At 32.5% G+C, this 24,432-nt stretch overlaps 1 protein-coding gene across 1 annotated transcript in view; it reads right to left on the reverse strand.

Moving 5' to 3' along the window:
• L3MBTL4 (L3MBTL histone methyl-lysine binding protein 4) overlaps positions 1–24,432 on the reverse strand; it is a 503,358-nt gene that overhangs the window by 313,710 nt on the left and 165,216 nt on the right. Inside the window, exon 5 of the mRNA XM_051970424.1 lies at positions 12,359–12,450. Within this exon, the coding sequence (XP_051826384.1) occupies positions 12,359–12,450 (92 nt within the window). The remainder of the gene's footprint in view (positions 1–12,358; positions 12,451–24,432) is intronic.

Raw genomic sequence — 24,432 nt, forward strand, 5'->3', positions numbered from 1 at the left:
AATAGGCAAAACTATAACCAAGTGATCTCTCTTTCCATTTTAACTTCTATTTCTATATGTGCATAATTCCAAAAATTTAAGAAAAGTAGATTAAAAATTGACCATCAATCTTTTTTGTAATTAGAAATAAAATGATCAGTCCATGAAAATCAGGTAGTGATTAAAAATCACACACAAAACTTTTCATCCATCACTGTTATGTTAATAGAAAGTACAGCTTAGCATTTTAATACCCATTGGAACATGAAATATTTGTTCAGAATCTTAGGAAATGACCCAAAAAATATTCTGAACAGCTGCCCCATATGCCTGTATCATTTTAGATTTTTACCAAGGAAAACATACTTTAAAAGATGGCAAAAAAAAGCTAAAATGAAATGCTAAGACTGAATGATTTCTAAAGCATTTTTTATTTGTACAAGAATAAAATGCCATGTGTGTGTTTAACTCTCCCAGGCTTCTTCTCACATCTACTCTGTTTTCCAGCAGATTTTATTTAACAAGTTTTATATGACTACCTCCTGTTCACTGCTTTGAAATTTCTCTGTGGTTTCTCCCCCTACATTCCCTCAAATGAAAACAAGGGGGAAATGTGTATTGATAACATTGAAATGAAATTTAAGCAGTTGTAGGAAGACAGAAGATGCTTTTGTAGAAATGTCAGTCACAAAATAAAAAGGGGAGAAACATGACTTCCTAGGGAGCAGACTATATCTTCTTATCACACATCAGTGATGGAGGCAAGACACTTGCAGAAATTCACAGCCAGAAGTTAAGATGATCAATGTTACTATTATCAGCATATCAAAACTGCTTCCCAATTGAACATTTGGGAGCTTTATATAATACTGTAACTAACACTGTATATATAACACAGCAGTGTCTTTCCTCTTCGGGTTTCAAATGAAAATAAAGCATACCATTTTCACAATTTTGAAGGACAGTATTCAAAGAGAAAGTCACCATTTTATGAGCTCTTTTCCAAATATTCTCCTTTATTGCTGCATTCACATGACGCACTTAGGGAGGGAGGGAGAAAATTATGCACTTAAACTACCTACTATGTGCCAGGCACTATGTAAAACACTTATTAGAAGTGAAAAACTTTTCCATTAAAAATATCTTATAATTATATATGGTAATGAGGTTCATAAAAATCAGTTTCTATTATATGTCGTGATGAATAAAAAGCATTTAATTTTTTTCTCTCCTTAAATGCTAGATCTTAATAAACTACCATTACTGAGCATAACTGAAATAAATCTAACTACTCTGTCACTTTATTTCTAAATAGATATATGCTAGATATTTTGGGGAAATGATTTCATTCCTTTAAGTTACTAAAGTATCAAGTCCTAATAAATATGTTACTAGTGAATGATCTGAAAAAAAAACAAACCAACAACCAACAAATCAGTACATCAAGACCAAAGGTGTTCTCTTTCCTACAACATGACAATTAAGAATATGCATAACTTATAAGATATATGTTCTCTCTTTCTTTAATGAAGCTCCATTCCAAACACATTGATTTTCTTTCTGAAAGGATATGCTATTCTCCTATCCTTGAAGCACATCCCACTTTTTCCATGAACTCTAACTAGATTAAAAAAATCAATTTTTAATTTCCTCATGGCATAAATAATTCTTCATCATGCTATCGATTTGTTAGATTAATAGAAATTATTTTTAATTTCGATGGAAAAAGGCAATTGGATTTTATAATTAAGGCTAACCTAGAAGTAAAGATGACAGAAGAATTTTGAAATTCTTATTTTATGTGATATTTTCTTATTACAATCAGATTTTTTAAATGGCTTCCAAATATATGCACAAATATGTGTACAGCACAAATAAGAGAGCAGCAATCAATCAGTTCTTACTAAGGATCTACTTACTATACAGTGGACATTGTGACATATAAGCACAAAACTGAGGCAATCTCTATTCTTAAGGAGTTTCTATCCTGCTGGGGAGATATACAACATTTTCACAAGTTATGAACATGAAAGTATGAATACCATGAAAGCAAAATAAGGAAATGTCTCTTGTTGGTGTTGGAAAGTGAAATAATTCTTGAAAGGAGTGAAGGGTTCCTAGAAATGAGGAGGTGAAGAAGGAAAGCATTCCAGGAATGGTGTATATGGCCAATGTGATAGAACAGAGGTGAAAGACAGAAATTCATCCTTAATATAATGGTAGTACTGCTTTATAGATAGGTCAGTGTATATTTTTTCTGGTTTCTGTGAAGTAATAAACTCATTCATGTCTTCATTTAGTTCTAATCAACTCTATATCACCTCTAAAAAGTAAGAAAATTATGTTAACATATTTGATTGCACAATTAAAGTCTGCACTCAAAAAACATCCCAGACATCTCAGTAACTGACTAAATTAAAATCTCAGACACAAAACAAAATGTACAACACATCTTTCTGTGAGTGAAACACTGACATGGGCAAAACCAAATATGGCTTAAAAGTTCCTTGTGAATAAAATAAAAATGACACCTGGATAAGAGATTGTATGTAAAAAAACTCAAAATACTGCAAACCATTCTGGTGCCCTTATCAAAGCTGTCCACAAATTCCTCCACCAACAGAAAGTTTATGTCAAGAATCCTCAGAGAACACTTTGTCTAAAACAGAAAAAAGCCCTTGGGTCCTTTTTTTCTAGGGGTAAGCCCATTATGAGCAAAGAATCAATGTAACTTTAATATAAACTTCACTTAAAGGACACCATTTTCTCTTTTAATCTCTCTTCTTAAACGATTATGAACTTGGCATTCAACTTCCAGCTGGAAGTTCAGATAAGCAACTGTAGCATTTGTAGAAAATGAGAATATCATTCTTTAGAACAAATAAGCAGTACTTAACTAACTCTTAAGTATTATTGTTTTGGATTTGCTTAACTATTTGATACCAACCACTGTATTAGAAATTAAATCTTTTTTCAGCAAATGGACTGATTATGTGGGGTGAAACTGAGCATAGTGATTAGTTGTTGGGTTCCCCCCCCATTATATCACTCATCCCACCCTCAAAAAATTAACTATATGTAAAAATTCAGAAAAACAATACTATCATAAATAGAATGGTAAGAGATAACTCAAATAAAAATTCTCTTTTTAAAAAACAATTTAACCACAATAAGTAGCTCAAGTATGTAACAGTAGATCCTGATTTTCAAAAGGGCTTCTTCATATGACTTGAAATATAATAATTCAAACCCAGGTTAACACTGAAAATACACAAAACGACTATTAAAATTCTGCACATGTGAGAGTTTTTCAATATATTTGGTCAGTTTTTCTGAACTTTTTTCTATTTTTCTATTGCTTATTTTAAAGAGATATCTCAGTAATATAATAGGAAGTACTGGTAATATTAATGTAAATGATACCAATGAAATTTACTCATAATACAAACTGAAGGAATTATATAATGGGGACAGGAATAAGAAATAAGGAAAACACAGAACATTATGATGAGAATATTGCATACACACACACATAATTACTAAAGGCAAATGGAGTATTTCATATCATGGAAAAAAAGATAATAGAAGTATTAGGAAGAGCATATGTTCAGTTATAGAACTTTAATTTACACCTCCAAAGTATTTATTGTCTAATAACTTATGCATGTGTTTTATCTGTGCTGTAATCTATTCCCCTACTAAACCATAGGGATCTATCAAGTCCATATGAAATCTATAGAGAATTTCCTCACAAAGGTCAGGAACTATATTTCATCTAAATTTTCTAATTCTTCAATGACTAACAATTTTCTAGACACAATAAATGTTGACTTAAAATTTTATAGTACAAATATATGGAGTAGTTTTTAAAAAACAGAGCATTTCAGGATATCTCTACCATTTGATTCTAAGATCAACTGCTGTCACAGGAATGGAAAACCTGATTAACTCTCTCTTTCCACTTCTCCATTTTTTTCACCTCAATCACACACAAAATCTGATGACAAATTCCTAGATGAATACTATTAATCAATGCTGTATTACAATAGGTATATTTCCTATTAATTAAACCAAGTGGTACTATCATTTTTCCTAAGATGTACAGAACAAATTGTAAGGCAAAATATTACTAATAACAGCTCACATAGAAATATTTTGTAATCTATAAAGTCTCTGGAAATAGCTCTTATAAAGAAAGAGAATATATATATACAAATGCAAATGCAAACACAAACACACACAACAACAACTTTAAACTGATTTAAAATTATTTGAAATGTTAAGGGGCCTATGAGACAGAAAAAGATCTAAAAAGGTTTCACAAAAAGTTTGATACAGATAAAACCTGAGCTGATATCACTACAATAGGCAACAGATCTAAAAACCAAATTTATTTGCCTATTTACTTTACCCCCCGATATATCTAAGAGTTATTGCATTCTATTTGACAATGCTAAAATTCTGCCTAGATGCTTAAAAGAATATATAATCAGATACTATAAGAAAAGAACATCTGCCTATATAGAAAAAGCACAGAAAAAGAGCTTAAATGTCAAAGGAGAATGAGAGAGGCATTTAAGTGTGCATGATAAATTTTAATTCTACAGTAGTGGGTAGTTTGTTTTTGTTTTTGTTTGTGTTTTTGGGTTTTTTGCTACTATAAAATTGTTCTGAAGCTTTTTACTATTAAAAGGAAGTTGAAAAGGTATCAATGATATGGTATCCACAAGACTTTTTCTTCAGTTAAGTTTTACACTGCACAATTCATACAAAGACATGTATCAAGCACCTATGTATTGATTTTGTATTTGGCAGTGTGGCAGACATAAAGCAGAAAGCATGTTCACAATCACTAGGGGAGACATAAGACAATTAGGAAGAAAGAAAGCACACAAATGAAATAACAAGAAAACCATTTAAACAAAATATAGCACTATGAGAATTCAGACTAAGAAAAAGATCATGAAAAGATGGGTCTCTCAAAAAACCCCTGAGAGATCCAAGTCACTTCCAGTTTCATAGGTTTTTTATCACAAGGAAATAATTATGATAGATGAATTTAAAATAAAGCAAAAAAGATAAGAAAGTTTCTTATATTCCTTGAAAATATTTTTGAGCAAATGTACTAATTAATGGGAGAAGGTTATGCATTTATTCAATGTCACCAATTTCCTCTACTTCACAGAGCTGTTTTGAAGAAAGCAATTTGTAAACTGTAAAATGTTATAGAAATGAAATCTATTAATATCATTATGCAAACAAAAAGCATTATTAAGCATTTCTCATGTGTAAGATAAGAGGCAGGTTGTTATAGTTGATAGAGAGCTGACCTTAAACTGGAACACTTGGGTTCAAGTCTTGCCTCATACATTCTCTGTAACCCTAGGCAATGCCTTAAATCTTCAATTTCTTCACTTAAAGTTTCCTATACTATTGAAATCGCAAATCCATTTTCATGTTCTGGGGATGTGTATGTATGCACATATGCAATTATATGGGTATGTGGTATGTGTATACTAAAAACACCCTGTCCTTCCCTCTCTCTGTCCTCTGTGTTATTATACACACATGCATATCTAGTATGTGTATATATAAAATATGTTTATTATACTGTGTATAAACATATATCTATATCAATAGATATGATAAATATAAATATAGATCACTCAGAAAAGAGAAAGAAAGGAAGAAAATGGGGGGAAAAGGGAAAGACAGAGACAGAAACAGAAGCAGACCAAGAATTCTCCATTTTTTGTGATTACAATTCATTAATATGAAGGAAGTGGAGAAGGGGGAAGTTTTGAAAAACACAACTAAAGTAGTAAAGAACATTTTGGTTCTCTTTTCTGTATGTGTTTTACCAAAAAAGAAGCCTCTTTTAAAAATATCATAGATGGGGCAGCTAGCTGGTGTAGTGACTAGAGTACCAGCCCTGAAGTCAGGAAGACCTGAATTCAAATCTGATCTCATCTTAACATTTCCTAGCTTGCCTTAGCAAAATAATAATAATAATAAGCAATGCCACAGAGATAGTTTCTCAAGTAGCATTACATGTAACATAATTTGTTCAAACTATCCTGGGACAAACAATAGGGTAAAAAAAAACTTGGATCAGTTTTATTCTATGGCATATCAATTATAAGAAATTAATTTGACATATAATTAGAAAAATGGATTCCTCTGGAAGATTAGGGAGCAGTAGGGAGTGTAAGCTGCTTAGATTAAAAAAGTAAGATTAAAATACTTATAATAGGTATCAGTGAAGAAGAAATAAATTAAGAAGGCAGAACAGATGAAGATAAACAAAAATGTATAAAGGTCTACAATGTGCGAAGCACTAAACAGATAAAATATGTTATGTTGAAAGAGAGAATTATGGGTTAAGAGCTATATGATAACATCTAGGGTATGATCATATTTAGGAACTAGTCTTCAGAAAAGCCTTAATGATTCATCTTTCACATATCCAAGAGAGTTCTGTTTAGTCTCTTCCATTCCAAATACTACACCAAAAATATCTTCTACTAACATCACTGTGGAGATTTAACTGGAACAAACATGCTGTGCTCAAGAAGCATCTGAAATGATGATAGGATTGAGAATTTCTCATATCCAAAAATATTTCCAAAAACACATCTGAAAAACATTTTTTAAATTCTTTAAATATTTCATAATTTCTAAACAACAACAACGATGAAAATAATAATAGCTAACATTTATATAGCAACTACTATATACTAGCCACTTTCCTATTATCTCATTTTATCATCACAGCAACTCCAGGAGGCAGGCGCTACTTAAAAATCCTTGTTTTATGGATGATGCAAACAGGGTTAAGGGATTCGCCAGGGTCAGTATGTGATGTCTAATTTGAACTCAGGTATTTCTGATTTCAGGCCCTTGTACTCTTATCAGCTACACTACTAGCTACTCCTTATTAACTTAGCCAATATTAGTCTTTGGCGGGAGTGACCAGAGAAGTAAGGAAGGCAGGTCTATGATTTCACTGGTATAAAGAGAATTCTTGATTCAGAATTTTACTACCAATGGAGATGAACATCAATTATGAGAGGGAAGATGGATGGATGGATGAAAACAGACACACACATATACAGATATACTTATGTGTATAGATGATATATGCAAATATATTAGCTACACAGAGATGATACAGATTTCTTATATTTCTAGCACTATAATGGTAAATCAAATAGGCATTCTGAATTCAAGGAGCTTACAGTTTCACTAGGAGACAAAATGTAGACATGTGGAATACAAAAGATAAGGGACAGCTAGGTGACACAGTGAATAGTGCCCTGGGCCTGAAGCTGAAAACCTGAGTTCAAGTACAGCCTCAAACATTTACTAGCTATGTGTCCCTGTTTGCCTCGGTTTCCTCATCTGTAAAAGAAGCTGAAGAAGGAAATGGCAGACCATTCCAGAATCTTTGCCAAGAAACACCCAGTGATATCACAATGAATTAGATACACAAAGAGCAGCAAAACAAGATATCACAGAATAAAATTTAGTTGTACCTGCTGCTTTGTTAACTCCATAGGAGGTTTTCTTGGTAAACCTCCAGTGGATTTGTCAAATGAGTTAAGTGACTGTCCCAGGTTCACACAGCTAGTTAAATCTGAGACTGGATTTGAACTCAGATCTTCCTGACTCCAGGCCCAGTGCGCCATCTACTGAATCACCTAGATTAATAAATACTAGTTTTTGTTAAGTCTAATGAGTCCTAAGCTGTAACCTTACAAGACCCTAAGAAGTCAATTAAGATTTTTAAAATTTTACTTTTATTAAAGCTTTTTATTTTCAAAACAAATACATAGATAATTTTCAACATTCATCCCCACAAAAACTTGTGTTCCAAATTTTTTCCTCTCCTCTTCCCCCCACCTCCCTTAAATGACAAGTAATCCAATATATATTATACATGTGCAATTCTTCTATACACATTTCTACAATTATTATCCTTCACAAGAAAAATCAGATCAAAAAGGAAAAAATGAGAAAGAAAACAAAAAACAAGCAAACAAACAACAAAAAGATTTAAAATACTATGTTGTAAACCACATTCAGTCCCCACAGATTCTCTGGGTGTAGATGGCTCTCTTCATCACAAGGCCATTGGAATTGGCCTGAATCATTGTTGAAGAGAGCCATGTACATTAGAACTGATCATCATACAGTCTTGTTGTTGCCATGTACAATGATCTCTTGGTCCTGTTATTCCCCTCAGCATCAATTCATCTAAGTCTCTCCAGGCCTCTCTGAAATCATCCTGCTGATCATTTCTTACCGAACAATAATATTCCATAATATTCATATACCACATTTATTCAGCCATTCTCCAATTGATGGGCATCCACTCAGTTTCCAGTTTCTACACTACAAAGAGGGCTGCCACAAACATTCTTGCACGAATAGGTCCCTTTCCCTTCTTTATGATCTCTTTGGGGTATAAGCCCAGTAGTAACACTGCTGGATGAAAGGGTCTGCACAGTTTGATAGCCGTTTGGGCATAGCTCCAAATTACTCTCCAGAATGGCTGGATGTGTTCACAATTCCACCAACAATGTATCAGTGTCCCAATTTTCCCACATCCCCTCCAACATTCATCATTATCTTTTCCTGTAATCCTAGCCAATCTGAGAGGTGTGTAGTGGTATCTCAGAGTTGTTTTCAATTAATATTTTATCACAACTCAAGATGACTTATATAAATCTCCTCAACTCATTTCAAAAAACACCCTTGCTCTGTTAATTTGTACCTATTTTTTGTTGTCCTGGCATTTAGCCATTATCCCTTTTCAACTGATGGTCTTTGTGTACTCCCAACTAAATATTTTTTTGCTTGCCTGGTCCCATCTCATACATCATATCTTCCATGATCTATGACATCTTGAGTAGAGAGTTGATAATGTTATTTAATGACAGAAAATATGGTATCAAAAAATCTGAATAAAGAAAAACTGAAGGACTAGGAAAAGAAATAACTCTGCCTTCTATCTCCCCACAGGATTTTGCAAAGGTAGTCAATAAATATTTATGGAGCTGGACCATCAAGAGATGGACAATCTTTGAAGAGAACAAGAGAAAGAAGGAAGCCAGCATGACTCAAAAATTAAAATAAGAATCAGAACTGAACAATTAGAATTAAAACAGAATTAGAATCATTCATTGGAAGCCATCTGTTCCAATATTTTCATTTTACAGATGAGGAAACTGAATAAAACCCAGAGAGGTGATTTCTTTAAGATGACACAGGTAATAATAAGCTACACATACAAAGAGATTACATAATAGCAGTGGGGGGGAAGTATAATACAAGAGGATGGGCATTGTACCTAAAAAATAACTTTTTATTCAAGAAGCAACAGACAGTCTATAAGGGGATTGTGGGTGAAGAGATTACCAAAAAAAAGGGCTTATTACTCACAGGGCAAGTACACAATTGATGACAATTACAATCATGATCAATTTTAGAATTTAGATTAGTATTTTAGAAGCAGTATAAAAGATAGATTATAAAAGTATAGTCTAGAAGAAGGCTAGAGAATAAGAAAGCTCTTGCAAAAAGGCACTGAGAAAGAGAAGACAATATAGTATAATGGAAATAATTCTGGAATTGGAGCTAGAAAAACTTGGCCTGAATGCTTTCTACCTATTCCTAATTTCCTACCTATATGATCTTGGGCAAGGAATCTAACTACTTTGGTCTCAGTTATCTCACCTGTAAAATGAGAGGATTGGATTATAAAACCTCTAAGGTTCCAATGTAAATCTCTAATAATAATAAACTAGAATGATGGCTGTGTGAGTTTATGGAAACAGATGTGAGAGATTATAAAGATTGGCAAATATTGCTAATTCGCTGAATGAGAGAGATGAACTCATGAGTAAAAAATTTAGAAAAGTTTAGAAGAAGAATAGAAATAAGGAGAAAGAATACAAGTTTTATTTTTTATATGGTGAGAATTAGGTGATGATAATGATATATGCAGGTGGAGGATATCTAGCAGTCAGTCTTTGTAAAGACTTTGTAAAGAACAAATGGAAATCAGAAGACAAACTAGATGCATATATTATACATATATATATTATACATATATATGGATGGATGGATAAAAAAATAGACACAGTTGTTTACTTATTTGGAGATGAAACTATGGGAGCATATAAAATCACTAAAAGAGAATATATAAAAAGGGAATATCCAGGCTGTAGGTGCAAAGGCTAAAATGTAGAAAAAGACTAAGACTGAAGTTAATTGAGACCTTTGAAGGAAGCAGTACAGCAAAGAAAGACTCACAATCAAGTGGTGGAAGGAAGAAAGTGTAGCAAAGACTGAGACGGAATTATCACATAAGCTGTTGTTTGTCCAGAGGACAAAGCTATGACTTACAAGTTAATTGGATTTAAGTGTAGGAAAGCTGTGCAAACTCATCAGCCTCAGTCTAGGAAAAAGAGGTAAGTGCTCCCTTTGATCTGTCCTATTGCCATGACCTGGCACTGAGAAGAGCTTGATGGTGGATCTTCTTTTTCTTTGTTAGTAAAAACCAAACCACTAAAATGGCCCAAAAGCTTTCTAAGTCTCTACAGACCTGACAGAAAAGTACTAGGTACTAGATACACAGTATTTTTTTTAAATAATAAGTATTTGTTATATAAAAAAAAAGTAAAAATGGCTTCTGCCCTTAAAGATCTTCAAAACTACGAAATGAGTGTCCCTAGCCCTATGGGTGATAACTAATCACTAGGCAGAGAATAAAACAAGATTTTAGTGTCAACTACAAATTAGCTTATCAATATGGAAACTTCTAAACAGCTGCTATGATGTGCCTGAACTTTGATAGTAGATCATACTTATAAAGCTGGTCCAATGAAATTAAATCATTTCAACAAAACTATATTAAATGTGCATTGTGTGCCAGACTATACAGCAAGGTTATACTGAGAATACAAAGACAAAAACAAAATAAAAACCCTTCTCTCAAGAATCTTATATTCTACAAGTGCTGAATTTTAAAATATACTGAATTTTTTATTGTTCAAGGAAACCAAAATGTCAATTTGCTGCTTCTGACACAATGTTAAAAATTCAAGTTAGTCAATAAACAAGTATGTTTTAAGTATGTATTAGATACTAAGCAATGTGTTAGCTCCACAAAGAAAAAAACAGTATAGCACATGGTAGTTCCCATAAAGAAATTTGTGATTTGTGATTGAAACAATAGGGAACCAGATGGTATATAATGAAGTGCTAATGCCTAAAAATACAATGGTAATTCAAAGAAAGGGATGATAATAATACTTAATATCTACAAAGTATTTGAAGGTTTGCAAAGCACTTTGGAAATATTAAGTGACTTGAACCTCATAACAATGCTGGCAAGTAGGCAACACATTATTATAAACTTGTAATTTTTTACCAAAAAATTTACAAAAATGTAAAATTTTAAAATTTACAGATAAGAAAACTGTGTGACTACCCAGGATCACATCGCTAATATACAGCCAAATCCGAACTCTGATCTTCCCGACTCTAGAATCAGAACTCTTTTCGCTATGCTATCCAACTGGTATGGATAGAGAGAGGCAAGACACCATGAATAAGATATGACTGAAGCTGAGGATGGGTAGATTGTTTCAGATAAACAACAAAAACAAAAAACAGCAAATGTAAACAAAGGAATGCCATGGGAATAGCATGGCATTTTCAGACAATGGGAAAGAGGCTGACCTAAAGTTAGAGGTTAAATATTGAGGAATAATATGAAACAAATTTGAACTGGAATCCACATATTTTATTTAACAATTCCAAATAGACAGTTTCGTCAATTTATCAGGTGCCAGTTTAGAATAATCTATGATCCAATAATTAAGGTACTAGGAGAGTGAGGCGAGGAGGAAAGAGAAGGAGAAATACTGGTGCTTTCACAGCCATATTATATATCTGAACCTAAAATCAATAAGAGAAAATACAAATGGTCTATGAAGATACCCTTAGGTTGTGATCACTCTAAATTAGTAGCTGCTAAGGTTATATGACAAATAAGTCAAGAACTTTATTTGATATCTTTCAACATCTAATCCTGTCCACCACACTTCTATAATCTTACTCACCCAGACAAAACCACATCTGAATGAGAGATACACAAAGAGGATGAGAACAAAACTGAAATATCCTTTCCTATTTGAGATGATTCTTTCTACACTCATCCCACCTCTCATAATCACAATCAGAAAACCTTCCAATCTATATCTGTCCTGTAAGAAGATGATAAATAGTTGTTCACTTAAACTTCAGTTCCCATTGAATTTGCTTAAAATGGATTTAAAAGATAATAATAAGACTGTATGGAACAACTTACCCTAGAAAAAAGTCGAGCAGGTGCCGCTACAGCATTTTGTTCCTTTAAATATTGATCCCAAGACCAACTCTCCCATCCAGAAGCTGAATTTACTAGAAGAGAAAGAACAAAAAAATTTCCCACAAGCAACAAGTTTGTTTTCCTGGTTAGAAAGTAGTTTAAATAATAAACTAAAAAGAAAACTTAGGGACTATATGTGGTTTTTTTCTGATTTGTCACAAGGAACTATGTAACTCATAGTTTCCCCATGCTTCAATTTTCCTTCTACAATATGAGCAGCATAAATTTTTACCTTTCAAGGATTTTTATTTGAAAAACTTTTTTCAATGGCTGTGTAAATTTGAAATTTTGATTATCTTTCTTGTTGAAGACGAATGCTCTCCAAAAAGTCAGTAGGACAATTTTCTATGAATAAATTATTCCACTTCTCCCCTACCAATCCCCCCAGCCAGAAAAAAAATTGTAAGCAGCTGGATGCCACCCATCCAACCCTCTTTTGCAGCTGCGGGAATTGGAACAGAAGCAGCTATCAGAAGAAGCTGCTCAAAAACTCTATCTCCTCCCCTTTGCAAGTTGCAGCCTAGTAAAATCCAAAAATTCTTATCTCTTCTCTAATCTGGACCTTTGCCCTCATTCCCATTAAATCAAATGTGAACAATTGTTAAAAAATTGATTTCCTACTTTAGTTTTGTTACATTGAAAATTGATAAAAAAAAAAAAAAGGATGTCTCTTTGATAAAGGAAAGGAAGAGAAATATAACAAGAAATTCAGGCAAGGTAAAAACCAAATATATTAATTTTTTTAAATTTTCTTAAATGCTTTTTTAATTTAAAAAAAATGAATTTGTAAAAATCTTATTCAACTTGGGAAATTATAATCCTTAGCACCTAATTTTTCAGAATTTGGGACAGGAAGAGACAGAGATTATTTAGTCCAGTCTGTTCACTTAACAGATAAGAAAAATAAATGTCAAGAAAGTATATAAGATAAAACAGGAATTTTCAATAAAATTAAAATTCAAGGACTATATGAACATATCATTAAATACGTAGTTACAAAAGTAATGACATACAGTAGTTCCTTTTTTTCAATATATCAGCTTTATTTCTGAAGTTGCCGGATGCACAGCTACATTTCAGTTAAATTCTTGTAAAATAACTGTCATTAGCTGCCTAACATCTGAGCATGCTGTGTTGGATAATGCCTCTTCTCAGGGAACCAATTGCAAATGAAGTAATTCCCCTCATGTTATCAAGGCATCACTCCAATGTAATGAACTATTTAAGTAGTCTGTCATTGAAATTATGCTGTCTCTTAAAACCTTTACTTCCAAATGACCTGGCAATGCTATTGTAACAAAAGTCTTCTTTCCCAGCCTTAACGTGAAATAATTTTCCTCTGCAGTTTCATGTTCCTTTTCCTAAAATTCACTGATCCCAGAGGACTATAAGTTTGTCCTATTGGAATCAAGGAAGTTGGTTTTACCATCCCAAACACAGAACAAATCATCCAAGTTTATAATTGCTAAAACAAGATAGCAACATTCCCTTCAAATACTGATTAACTGTAAATTTATTTGACTCTCTCTAGGACATGAGATAAACAGTCAACTACTATAATCCATCAGGTTGATGAATTGAACTGATTCTATCAGTCAGAATTCTGACTCACAAACTAAATCAGAAATCTCAACCCTCTTGGGCCTCAAGAGAAGGGTAACTTAACTAAAATATTATTTAAGCTTATTTCCCCCATGATCTTTCGCAATGTATAAAAGAAAAACCACTTCATGTTCTTTGCAAAATTATCTTCATAAATTCCTAACCTTTCAAAACTCTATCTGGATATTACACTGCAATTATCTATACACAAATTTGGGGAATTGAAAGGTACATTAAATCTCAGACTTCTGTTGTCTGAACCCAGAAGAGCATTTTTATTAAATAAGAACTAAACCAATGCTGTTTGGAGTAAAAAAATGAAACCTTTCCCTCCAAAGTTACTATTAACTGCCCAATCTAATGGACTTTTCCCTCAACCTTTATGCTTCTTGACCTTTCTGAGCATGACACAGTTGGTTACCATTTTCTCTTGGTCCTTTCCTTTCTAAGTTTTCATGATACTGTTCAATCTAAGATCATCTCCGGTTGGACAGCTCCTTATCCATCTGTCTTGTCCTTGAAGCATGAATCAGACACATAATAGTGAACCTCCCAAAGCTTATCCAAATGGATGACAATTACCCACTTCTAATGATTCATTTGGACACAGAGGGAAATCAAGTAGTACTGCCAAGAGTTATTCTTGAACAACAAACCAAAGACCATAAGGACACAGGTATGTTTTCTATTTTTGCCCAATGAAGGCAAGCGATGCAAAAGAGAAAAAATAGATTCTTGGGACCTCATCATAGGAGCCCCAGGAATACCAGAGGAAATCAAACAAGAAATACAAAACAGAAGATCTGGAGATGCAAGAATGACAAGAGAAATGGAAAACTTACACTTTAGAACAGAAGACGCCCCCAAATTAAACTGGATCAAAAAGGGGGGAAAGACAAAAACCAAAGATTAAAAGAAAAATATAAAGAATATAATATGAAAAACAAAGGACTTGGAAATCAAATCAAAAATAATTTTAAAATTATCAAAATAGCTTGAAAACTATCATGGGAGGAAAAATCTATACTGATAAATGAAGAATGAAGACATAATACAGTCATGGAGAAAGAAGTAAGAGATGATCAATCTCTGGAATTTATAGAATGGGAAGAGAAAGAAATATACTTTTTTTTTTAACATAACAAGCTTTTTATAAAGAATGATCATGTCCTGAAACATAAAGAAATGACAAAAATGGAGAAAAGTAGAAATGTTCAACACATCATTTACTAATCATTTATGTTGTTAAAAAAATTCAATTAAGTACCATTAAAGAAATAATGTAAAAGTAATTAGAGACTAAAACAAATAACTTTAAAAATTGATGAGCCAAATTTTAGAACAACAGAAAATTTCATCAAAGAATATTGTAATAAGGAAACAACATAAAATTTATGAGCTTCAGCTGAAGTAGTTCTGAAAGAAAATTTATATATCTAAATATTTTCCTCAACAAAACAGAGAAAAAATACATAAAACAATGAAGTATACAATTTAAAAATTGATAAAATCCAATTAAATAACAAAGTAGAAATTAAGAAAATTAAAGAAATTATTAATAAAATTAAAAGGAAAAATAAAAAATAAAATAAAATAAAACAATAAAATAGATCGAAGGTAACTAACTTTGTTTTTTAAAAGAGAAAAATCAAACTATTTTTAAAATAGAAGGAAAAAAAGAATTACAGCAATTTAAAATGAAATAAAAAAATACTTATACTCTTTATTGGCCTCATTCAGAATCATGTAGCTCTAACTTCTCCAGGAATTTGTTCAACAACTTTATATTTTTCCTTTTGCTTATCCTTCTATTGGATTTACCCAAATCAGAGAGAAATATTAAATTTTCTTATTATTGTTGTTTTACAATTTGCAATATTCCTTTATTGGAAGTGAGAGAATGAGAGACATTCAGGGTTAAGTGACTTGGCCAGGGTCAAATAGCTAGTAAGTGTCAAGTTCTGAAAGCAATACTTGAACTCAAGTCCTCTTGACTCCAAAGCCAGTACTGTATCAATTAATTACTCACAATTAAATGTCCTTTATGAATTGACATTGTACCATTTGAAATATGTGAATTTTATTTGATATCCATTTTTAATATCTATGGCTGGATTTCTTAAACTTTTTTCACTTGTGGCCCCTTTTTGCCTGAGATATTTTTATGTGTCCCTGGGTATTCAGGTCTATAAAATATGCATACAAACATATGATAATAAATCATAATTTCATGATCCTCACATTGTTACAAGATCCCACATGGGATCATGAACCATAGTGTAAGAAGCTGGGATTTATGACTTCTTTCAGCATAATGTACTTTTTAAAATGTTTATATTGTATTTTTTTTTTAGCTTTTTTGAATAAAGCTAAAATTTGGTCATTCAGAATCATTCGGATAGATTTCTATCACTCTTCCATTTGTCAAACCTTTCTCTAGTTTTGAAGTTTTACTTAAATTTATTGATTTTTTTGTCTTTCTCCCATTAGTTCATTTATTTACCTTTTACCCTTTCTTTCCCTGCTCTCAGTTATAGAGGAAATTTGAAATCACTTCTTTTCCCTCTTCTACAACTTCTTTTGTTTGATAGGGTTTTTCCCCCTGTTTCTTTTTCTAAAAAGGATTTCAGTACTTTGTTATTTCAGTTAATTTTTTCTCTTTCTGTCTTTTCTAAATCTCTAAGTAAACAACAAACATATATATATATATATATAAAGAGAGAGAGAATTTGTATTCTAATGATTATTCCAAGACTGACTCCTGTTTGTGTGTGTATGTCTATGTGTGTAAAAATACACACATCCTACTACTGCCTCTCTGTAAAAAAAAAAAAAAATCAGGGCAGCTAGATGGCACAGTGGATATAGCACTAGCTCAGGAGTCAGGAAGATATGAGTTCAAATCTAGCCTCAGGCACTTAACACTTCCTAATTTGTGATCCTGGGCAAATCACTTAACTCAAATTGCCTAGCTAAAAAAAAAAAAATAGATTAACCCCAATATCCAAAATAGTCTCAGTAAATATTCACAGAGACCTATTCTGTCCCATTCAATTAGAAATTGCAATCTAAGTTCTTCAGTTAACTACCATCATTAAGTAAGCCATCCAGGTATCATTGTACCTAGCTTCATGACTTTTACACACAGAGGTATTGTTAGAGGAAAGTTTGTTGAATCTAATTGCTTTTGAATGGAACTGTTTGTGACTCTAAGACCCTATTAGCATTGACCTGAATTATAAAGTTTTAAAATGCCAAGACCAGTTCCAGGAACTGTTATAACTAATGACCAAAGCAGTTAAACAATATACTAGACTAAATCAATAATGGTACTGTTTCCTTAGCAACAGGAATAGAATAACTCCCATTTCATAACAAGCAAGTCATCATTTTCTAATTTAGCATCTCACTGTGGCAATGTAACAGTTAATATCAGGAATAATAACTTCTACCAAATTAGAGTCTCTCCTTCACCCAAGAGCCATTGCTCATGTTACTTTGATAAATTTTCCAATAAACTCTCAAATTCTCTGTTTTTACTAAATGACAATAATAATATAATAGATAATCCAAAAATAACAAGTTGATCATAATTTGAATTCACTATGAAACAGATGTAGCAACTAAGAGAATGAATGTGAATCTGACAGAACTCTCTAATGTTTTGATGTGATTCTCATTATGGTGATTCCCATACAGATAATGCTATTATATCATATAAAAATAATATCATATACAGATAATGCCAAAAGCCGGAACATTGCTCTAAATGCATTAATGCAGAGCTTATAATGTTATCTCTCATAAGGAGTTGCAACCATAAGTGTCTCCCCACCTTTTCAGGAATTACTGCACCAATGGCCTTATATCTTTTAACTAGAGTGGCCAATTTTTTTCATACATCCTTTGTGCATTTTAAAAAAGAATCTGAGTGACTGAGTTTAAATTATTTACCATCACAAATAGCTTACTAAAGTTAAGTATTCCTGAAATTCTGTATTATTTTTTAAAATCATTAACCATTTAAAGGAACAAGGAAGCGTGGCAAACTTTGAGTTTATTCTCTAGAAACTAAAGACCTGATTTATATTTATAAACACACACCAGAAATTAACATCATAATAGCTTTCCTGAAATATAGTGAGCCAGAACAGTATTTATTTACAAGTATGTTTCTGCTTTGAAATGAACATCTTGAAAGATCCACTGAGATATTACTGAATGATTTCATACTCAGACAGCATTGGAGTCTAGGGACACATATTACTTTTACTACTTTTATCAATTCATTTTTACAATTACCTTTTTGAGATAAATAAAATGAGTGGAAAGAAATGTAGAACCAACCATAAACAGTAACAATTAAATGCAAGAAAATGTTATGGGCCCTTGTAGTCATAAAAAAGCTCTTTCTAACTTTGATATAGAAGTATTGGGGTGTATATTGAAGTGGGTACCTTTAGGGCAGACACCCTAGTGCTTATTAACTAACTCTCCCTGAGCCCTGAATTAGAATTGTCCTAGAGGAGAAAGAACAGAGACGTTGACTACTACACTGCTGAAGAGAATATCTGATCTAATCAGTATTTTAATAATTCTACAGAGATGTGATTTTATCAAAGTAAATCTATGTGAGGAGGATGGTAAACAAGATGAGAACATCACTCAAAGCCATCTGTTATAAGGAAGGCTTATGTCCCACATGCCTGAAAGACAATTCTTCCCTTTATAAAATCTCTAGATTCCTTCAAAGGCCAGCTCAAGAACTGCCTCCCACACCATACCTAATTTGGGATGCGAAGTAGCAGAGTGGACTCCACTTGCAGTGGATTCAGGAAGTCCTAGTTTATTCTTATTCTCATTTTCTTATTAGCTCTCTTATTCTTATTAGCTAGGTGACCATAGGTAAGTCAACTGATCTCTGACTACCTCAGTTTCCTCATCTGTAAAATGAGGACAATAACATTTATCTTCCAAGGTTGTTGTGAAAATCAAATGAAGTAACAATTATGAAATACTCAAACTACCTGGAATGTAAAAAGAGCTATGCAAATATTAACTATTATCATTTATTATTATTATTCTGACACCCTCAGCTGCTGTTGTCCTCAATTTCCCCAAAAAAATTGATATTTACTTGTGTAGATTATTTTCTACCTCCAAATAGGATGTCAATTCCTTGAAGATATAGTTAAGTCCAAATGGCCTATTACATATATTTAATAATGCACATATACATATACTTTTTTATTATAGCTTTTTATTTACAGGATACATGCACGGGTAATTTTTCAGCATTGATAATTGCAAAACCTTTTGTTACAATTTTTCCCTTCCCCCCACCTACTCCCCCAGAGAGCAGGTTGACCAATACACGTTAAATATGTTAAAGTATAAGTTAAATACAATATAAGTATACATGTCCATAGAGTTATTTTGCTGTACAAAAAGAATCGGACTTTGAAATAGTGTACAATTAGCCTGTGAAGGAAATCAAAAATGCAGGCGGACATAGAGGGATTGGGGTTTCTATGTAGTGGTTCATAATCATCTCCCAGACTTCTTTCGCTGGGTGTAACTGGTTCAATTTATTACTGCTCCATTGGAACTGATTTGGTTCATCTCATTGCTGAAGATGGCCAGGTCCATCAGAATTGATCATCATATAGTATTGTTGTTGAAGTACATAATGATCTGGTCCTGCTCATTTCACTCAGCATCAGTTCATGACATATACATATACTTAGTAAAAGTTAGCAAGTCACACATAATTTAACATTTCTTCTTCCATGGGAATTCCTAAACTGGACATATTTGTGAAAAGATCTCTGGCAAGTTAAAGATAAAACAAACGCAAAGTCATGGAGGCATATATATAGATATGAAGCTACTATTTATATAGTTTACTATGTGCCGGGGATAGTGCTAAGCACTCTACAATCTTCATTTCCATAATGCTTCAGTCCTTATTCAAACAATATCAGTTCTTTCTCAGAAGGTGGATAGCATGCTCCATCATGAGTCCTTTGGGATTGTCTTGGATCGCTGCTGTGCTAAGAATTGCTAAGTCATTTATAATTCTTCATCACATAATATGGCTGTTACTGTGTACAATGTTCTCTTGGTTCTACTCACTTTACTTTGCATCAGGTCATATCATTCTTAAAAGGAAGAGACTTAACACTAGGAAGATATGTGATTTTTCCTCAATCACACAATTATTACAAGTGGGATCTGAACAAAGGCTTTCCTGACTCCAAGTTTCATATTATCCAAAGCTGCAAGGAATAAACAATTTAAGGATTCACCAAGAGACCAAAAATATTGTTAGAATTTACATGACACCTACAACCTTCATGTTAAAATATTTCCCCTTCTTTCAAAGATGAGAATAAAAGTAAAGATAGTTTTTGTGAGAATCATGTGGTAGTTCTTGTTAACATCTGAAAAAGTACTCAATTAAATTTATCACTTAACAGATATAACTTAACAGAATATGTAGATGAATGATTATATTAAAAGATAGAAACTGAGGAAGATGTAGTTAGTGTGCATCTTCATCACCAGCTTTTGTTTTCAAGAGAAAGCTCTATGTATAAAGGATATCTTGGAAATATAAGAAAAGCTAGGATATGACTATCAATTATAGAGTCCTCTGTACTTAGTTAGAGTACTCTGTAAAGTAGTTTTAGCTACTTTAGTTAATAGTTTAGTGAATTGCTAATCGCTTAATTAATTTCTCATGGATGAAATTCTAGTATAAAGCTAAAAATAATAAATGCTCGCACTTAGCTGTGTGACAAAGAAATTTGACAAATTTTCACAAGCACATATTTCTCATCTGTAAAATGGGGATAACATAACTTTTTCCTTAGCCAGTTTATGTTAGTAGGATAAAAGAGAATGTAAGTGCTGAAAAGTTCTAAGTGTTCTATAAATGCAAAAGAGAATTACTATTTTCCTAAGTTTAATTTGGTTTACAAAACAAACATTTAATATCTAGGATAAACAAAATAGGTGCTAGACAATAGAAAAATAATCCCTTCCTTTATTCTACTAGAAACAACTTGGAGGATACCAATCTAGGATTAAAAATTTAGAGCTGAAATAGGCCGTATTAGTTATGCAATAAAAGTTTCATCACATTTTTTAGATGAGGAAACCAAGTCACAGAGAAATCAAGTGATTGAACCAATGCCACATAGCTGCCAGCATCAGGATGTGAATCCAGGGCATTAGATTATAACTTCAGCATATCAATGGTATCAAACTCAAAAATAAGTGCATCCGCATGGGCCACATTTTGATCTACAAAACCACAAATTAATATCATCCATATTATGTTAAATTGTATTTGTTTTATTCAACATTTCCTAATTATATTTTCATCTGGTTTAGGACTGTATTCAGGAGTTGTGGTCCCTATAGGTCATCATTGTGACAACTCTGTTCTATCTGATTAGAGAGGGTGAGAATAATAATATCTTCAAAGAAAATCAAACTGCAACTCAAGTGGATTGACTCTAATAAAAACAAACATATTAAAGAGGGAAAACTTCAAGGCTTTTCTCAAACTTCCTTTATATGCCAACTAAAATACCATACTTTCCCCAATCCCTCTTAATTCCAGTGTCTATCCTTTGTTAATTATTTCTTATTTATTCTGTCCATAGCTTGCTATATTTATTTTCAGGTTGTCTTCACTATTAGATCGCAAGCTCCTTGAGGGCAGAGACTGCCTTTTGTTCACTTTTTGCATTCCTGGTATTTAGCACAGTGCTTGGCATATAGTCGACACTTAATAAATGTTTACTGACTAAAGTACAATGTAAAGAGTGCAGTGAAAAGTGAGTAATGACTTGTCACCTATATCATAAAATAATTGGGTTACACATAATAGTGATCATCAAGATAGAAAGAGCAGGTCCATACTTTTAACAGACTATCAAGGGAGATTTTCTTCTTTGGGTAAGAGAGAGACTTTAATCTATCTCACATGATTTGGTTATTAATCTGGAATGATTTGATGTGAATGTAAGTCAAATTTATATTAAGAAACTCTTTCATAGTATATTTTTAATGTTTTGGGTTATGATTTTGATTTTTTTTAAATAAACTGACTCCATCACCATCTCTCATTCTAATACCTCCTGTCCCCCAGACTACAGGTATGGAATTCTGCATATATTCTTTTGATGTGTTGGTGAGTTTTATGGAATTATATTTTCTTTTTTTTCATTCTTTAACAGATGGCTCCCTGGAGAGGCTTGAGGAAATCATAAGTGGAAAATATAAGTGATGGGAAAAAATATATCAACAAAATTATATTTTAAAATAAAAACTGATTTAACAAATAAGTGTTCAGATTTTCTTAAAGATCTTTCTAGCATTCTAAAGTAGGAAGTTTGCTTTTTCCTTGAGCCACTCCAAGTTATTATCATCAAACTACTTCCAAGAGCATAAATATAAGGGCCAAACTAGGCTTTAAAAATAATTTTCTTCTTATTCAAAATGCTCTCCCACAAAAAATCATTTTTGTACATATCCCAGGGTGATTTATCTGGGAGAGATTTGAAGAAAATATATTGTGCTCTTTTCTGTTATTCAAGAAAAGAAAACTATTATAAACCAAATGAGTTTTAAAGATTAAAAGTTCATGTCTGGTTAGTCCTAAAGGAAAAATAACTTCTTCCTTAAGCATTAGGAAAGCTAAATACAAGCACAATTTCAGACCTATTTCACTTAAAGGAAACTCATTAGAGGAAATAATAAATGTTGTTAATGAACCTTTTGCTATTTCTTGATGCAAAAAAAGAAGCTAAGCTTCCAAGTCCATCATAAAGAACAGAGAGACAAAAAACTGAAATAGACAAATCATCATCCTACTTTCAGAGACTTAATTGAGTAAACCAGCCAAAGACTTCATGCAAGATAAAATCCTTTAAAACCCTAAACTTTTAGCTTTTCCTGGCAATAACATAACATAGGCCAGAAATAAAAGCATTGGGTGAATTCTAAAAGCCACTCAGCATTTAGAAGAGTCTTTCTATCTCATGAATTCAGCCTGAAACAGAGTTTGGAGTCATCTACAAGTACTCAAATAGATCCATATCTTCAGCAATTCAGAAATCCTGGCCATCTATTCAGGTTATAACTGATTCACGCCTATCCTATGTGACTCTCCTCCATGTCCTCCCTATACTTCTTTATGGAGCTCTATCCAATATGCTGGAAGCTTGCTTCATTTTCTCCTGCTATCTTACAAGTACCAGTGAAGAAATCTAGCCATATAACTGTCACTCCTCACTCGGCCACAAAATCAGTCCATTTTCTCTTTCTGATACCTGTGATGATATCATCTATCCTGTTGTTCAGATTAATTCATCCTCACCCATGTATTGCAACCTCCTCACATTCAACATGCACTTTTCCATTGTTCTCTGTGTGATGAGTACAGAAGTAAAATGTTATTATAAAAAATAAGAGTCTTTGACATTATAGAAAATACTGGGTGAATAAAAGAGTTTTGCAATTTCTGAAAAGTGATCTAGCTTGCACTTTTTTGGAATTTTGACCTAGCTCATTGTGTTTTAGCACTGTTTGTCCCACAGATATATGCTATGATATACATTTTCTAGGGTATCCATTTAAATGCATATTGATAGCAGAGCAATAAATATTTTCTTCCATTTGCTTTTTCTTCTGTGGGTGGACAGATCAAGCTCATTTCAGTTTTTATATTACAGGTTTCTTCCAGAAGGCTCTTCTTAGACATTAATGGTCTAAACAATGTCATCCCCCCAAAAAGAGTACCTGGTGTACCTCAGCATCCCACAGGAAATCTTCCACTAGGATTTGTTCCATCACCAGTGGTAAACACTTTTCGTAAGCTTGTATCTCCCTCTTTTATACTCTATCTGATGTAGTATATCATCAGAGGATTAAATAATCAAAGAATTATTTCTGTTGTTACATGTTCTAAGGAGCTTATAATGATGTCAATATATGGACTGGAGCAGGAATAAGCTGGAACCACTTTATGCTAGTTCAAGAGAAATGAATGTTAAATTTTCAATGTAAGTTTTTACATCTTAGAAACAGGCAAATGCTACAAAGAAGACTTGATTTATTCCTTTGTTGATTTTCTAAAGCTAAAAGAAAATAATGGAAAAAATAGAAATACTGGAGATTAAACTTAAAAGTGTGCTAATATTATCTCATTTAACCAATGAAGAAATCAGGATTGAAAAAGGGATGATTTGTCCAATATCACACAGCTAGTAAATGTCTGACAACACATTTGAACTCAGACCTTCCCAACTCTCAAGTCCAGAGTTATATCTTCTGTACCACCTAGATGACTATATGGTATACTATATAATACTATATAGTATTATAGTTAATACTATAAG

The sequence above is a fragment of the Antechinus flavipes genome, chromosome 1, assembly GCF_016432865.1.
Source record: "Antechinus flavipes isolate AdamAnt ecotype Samford, QLD, Australia chromosome 1, AdamAnt_v2, whole genome shotgun sequence".
Taxonomy (NCBI): Eukaryota; Metazoa; Chordata; class Mammalia; order Dasyuromorphia; family Dasyuridae; genus Antechinus; species Antechinus flavipes.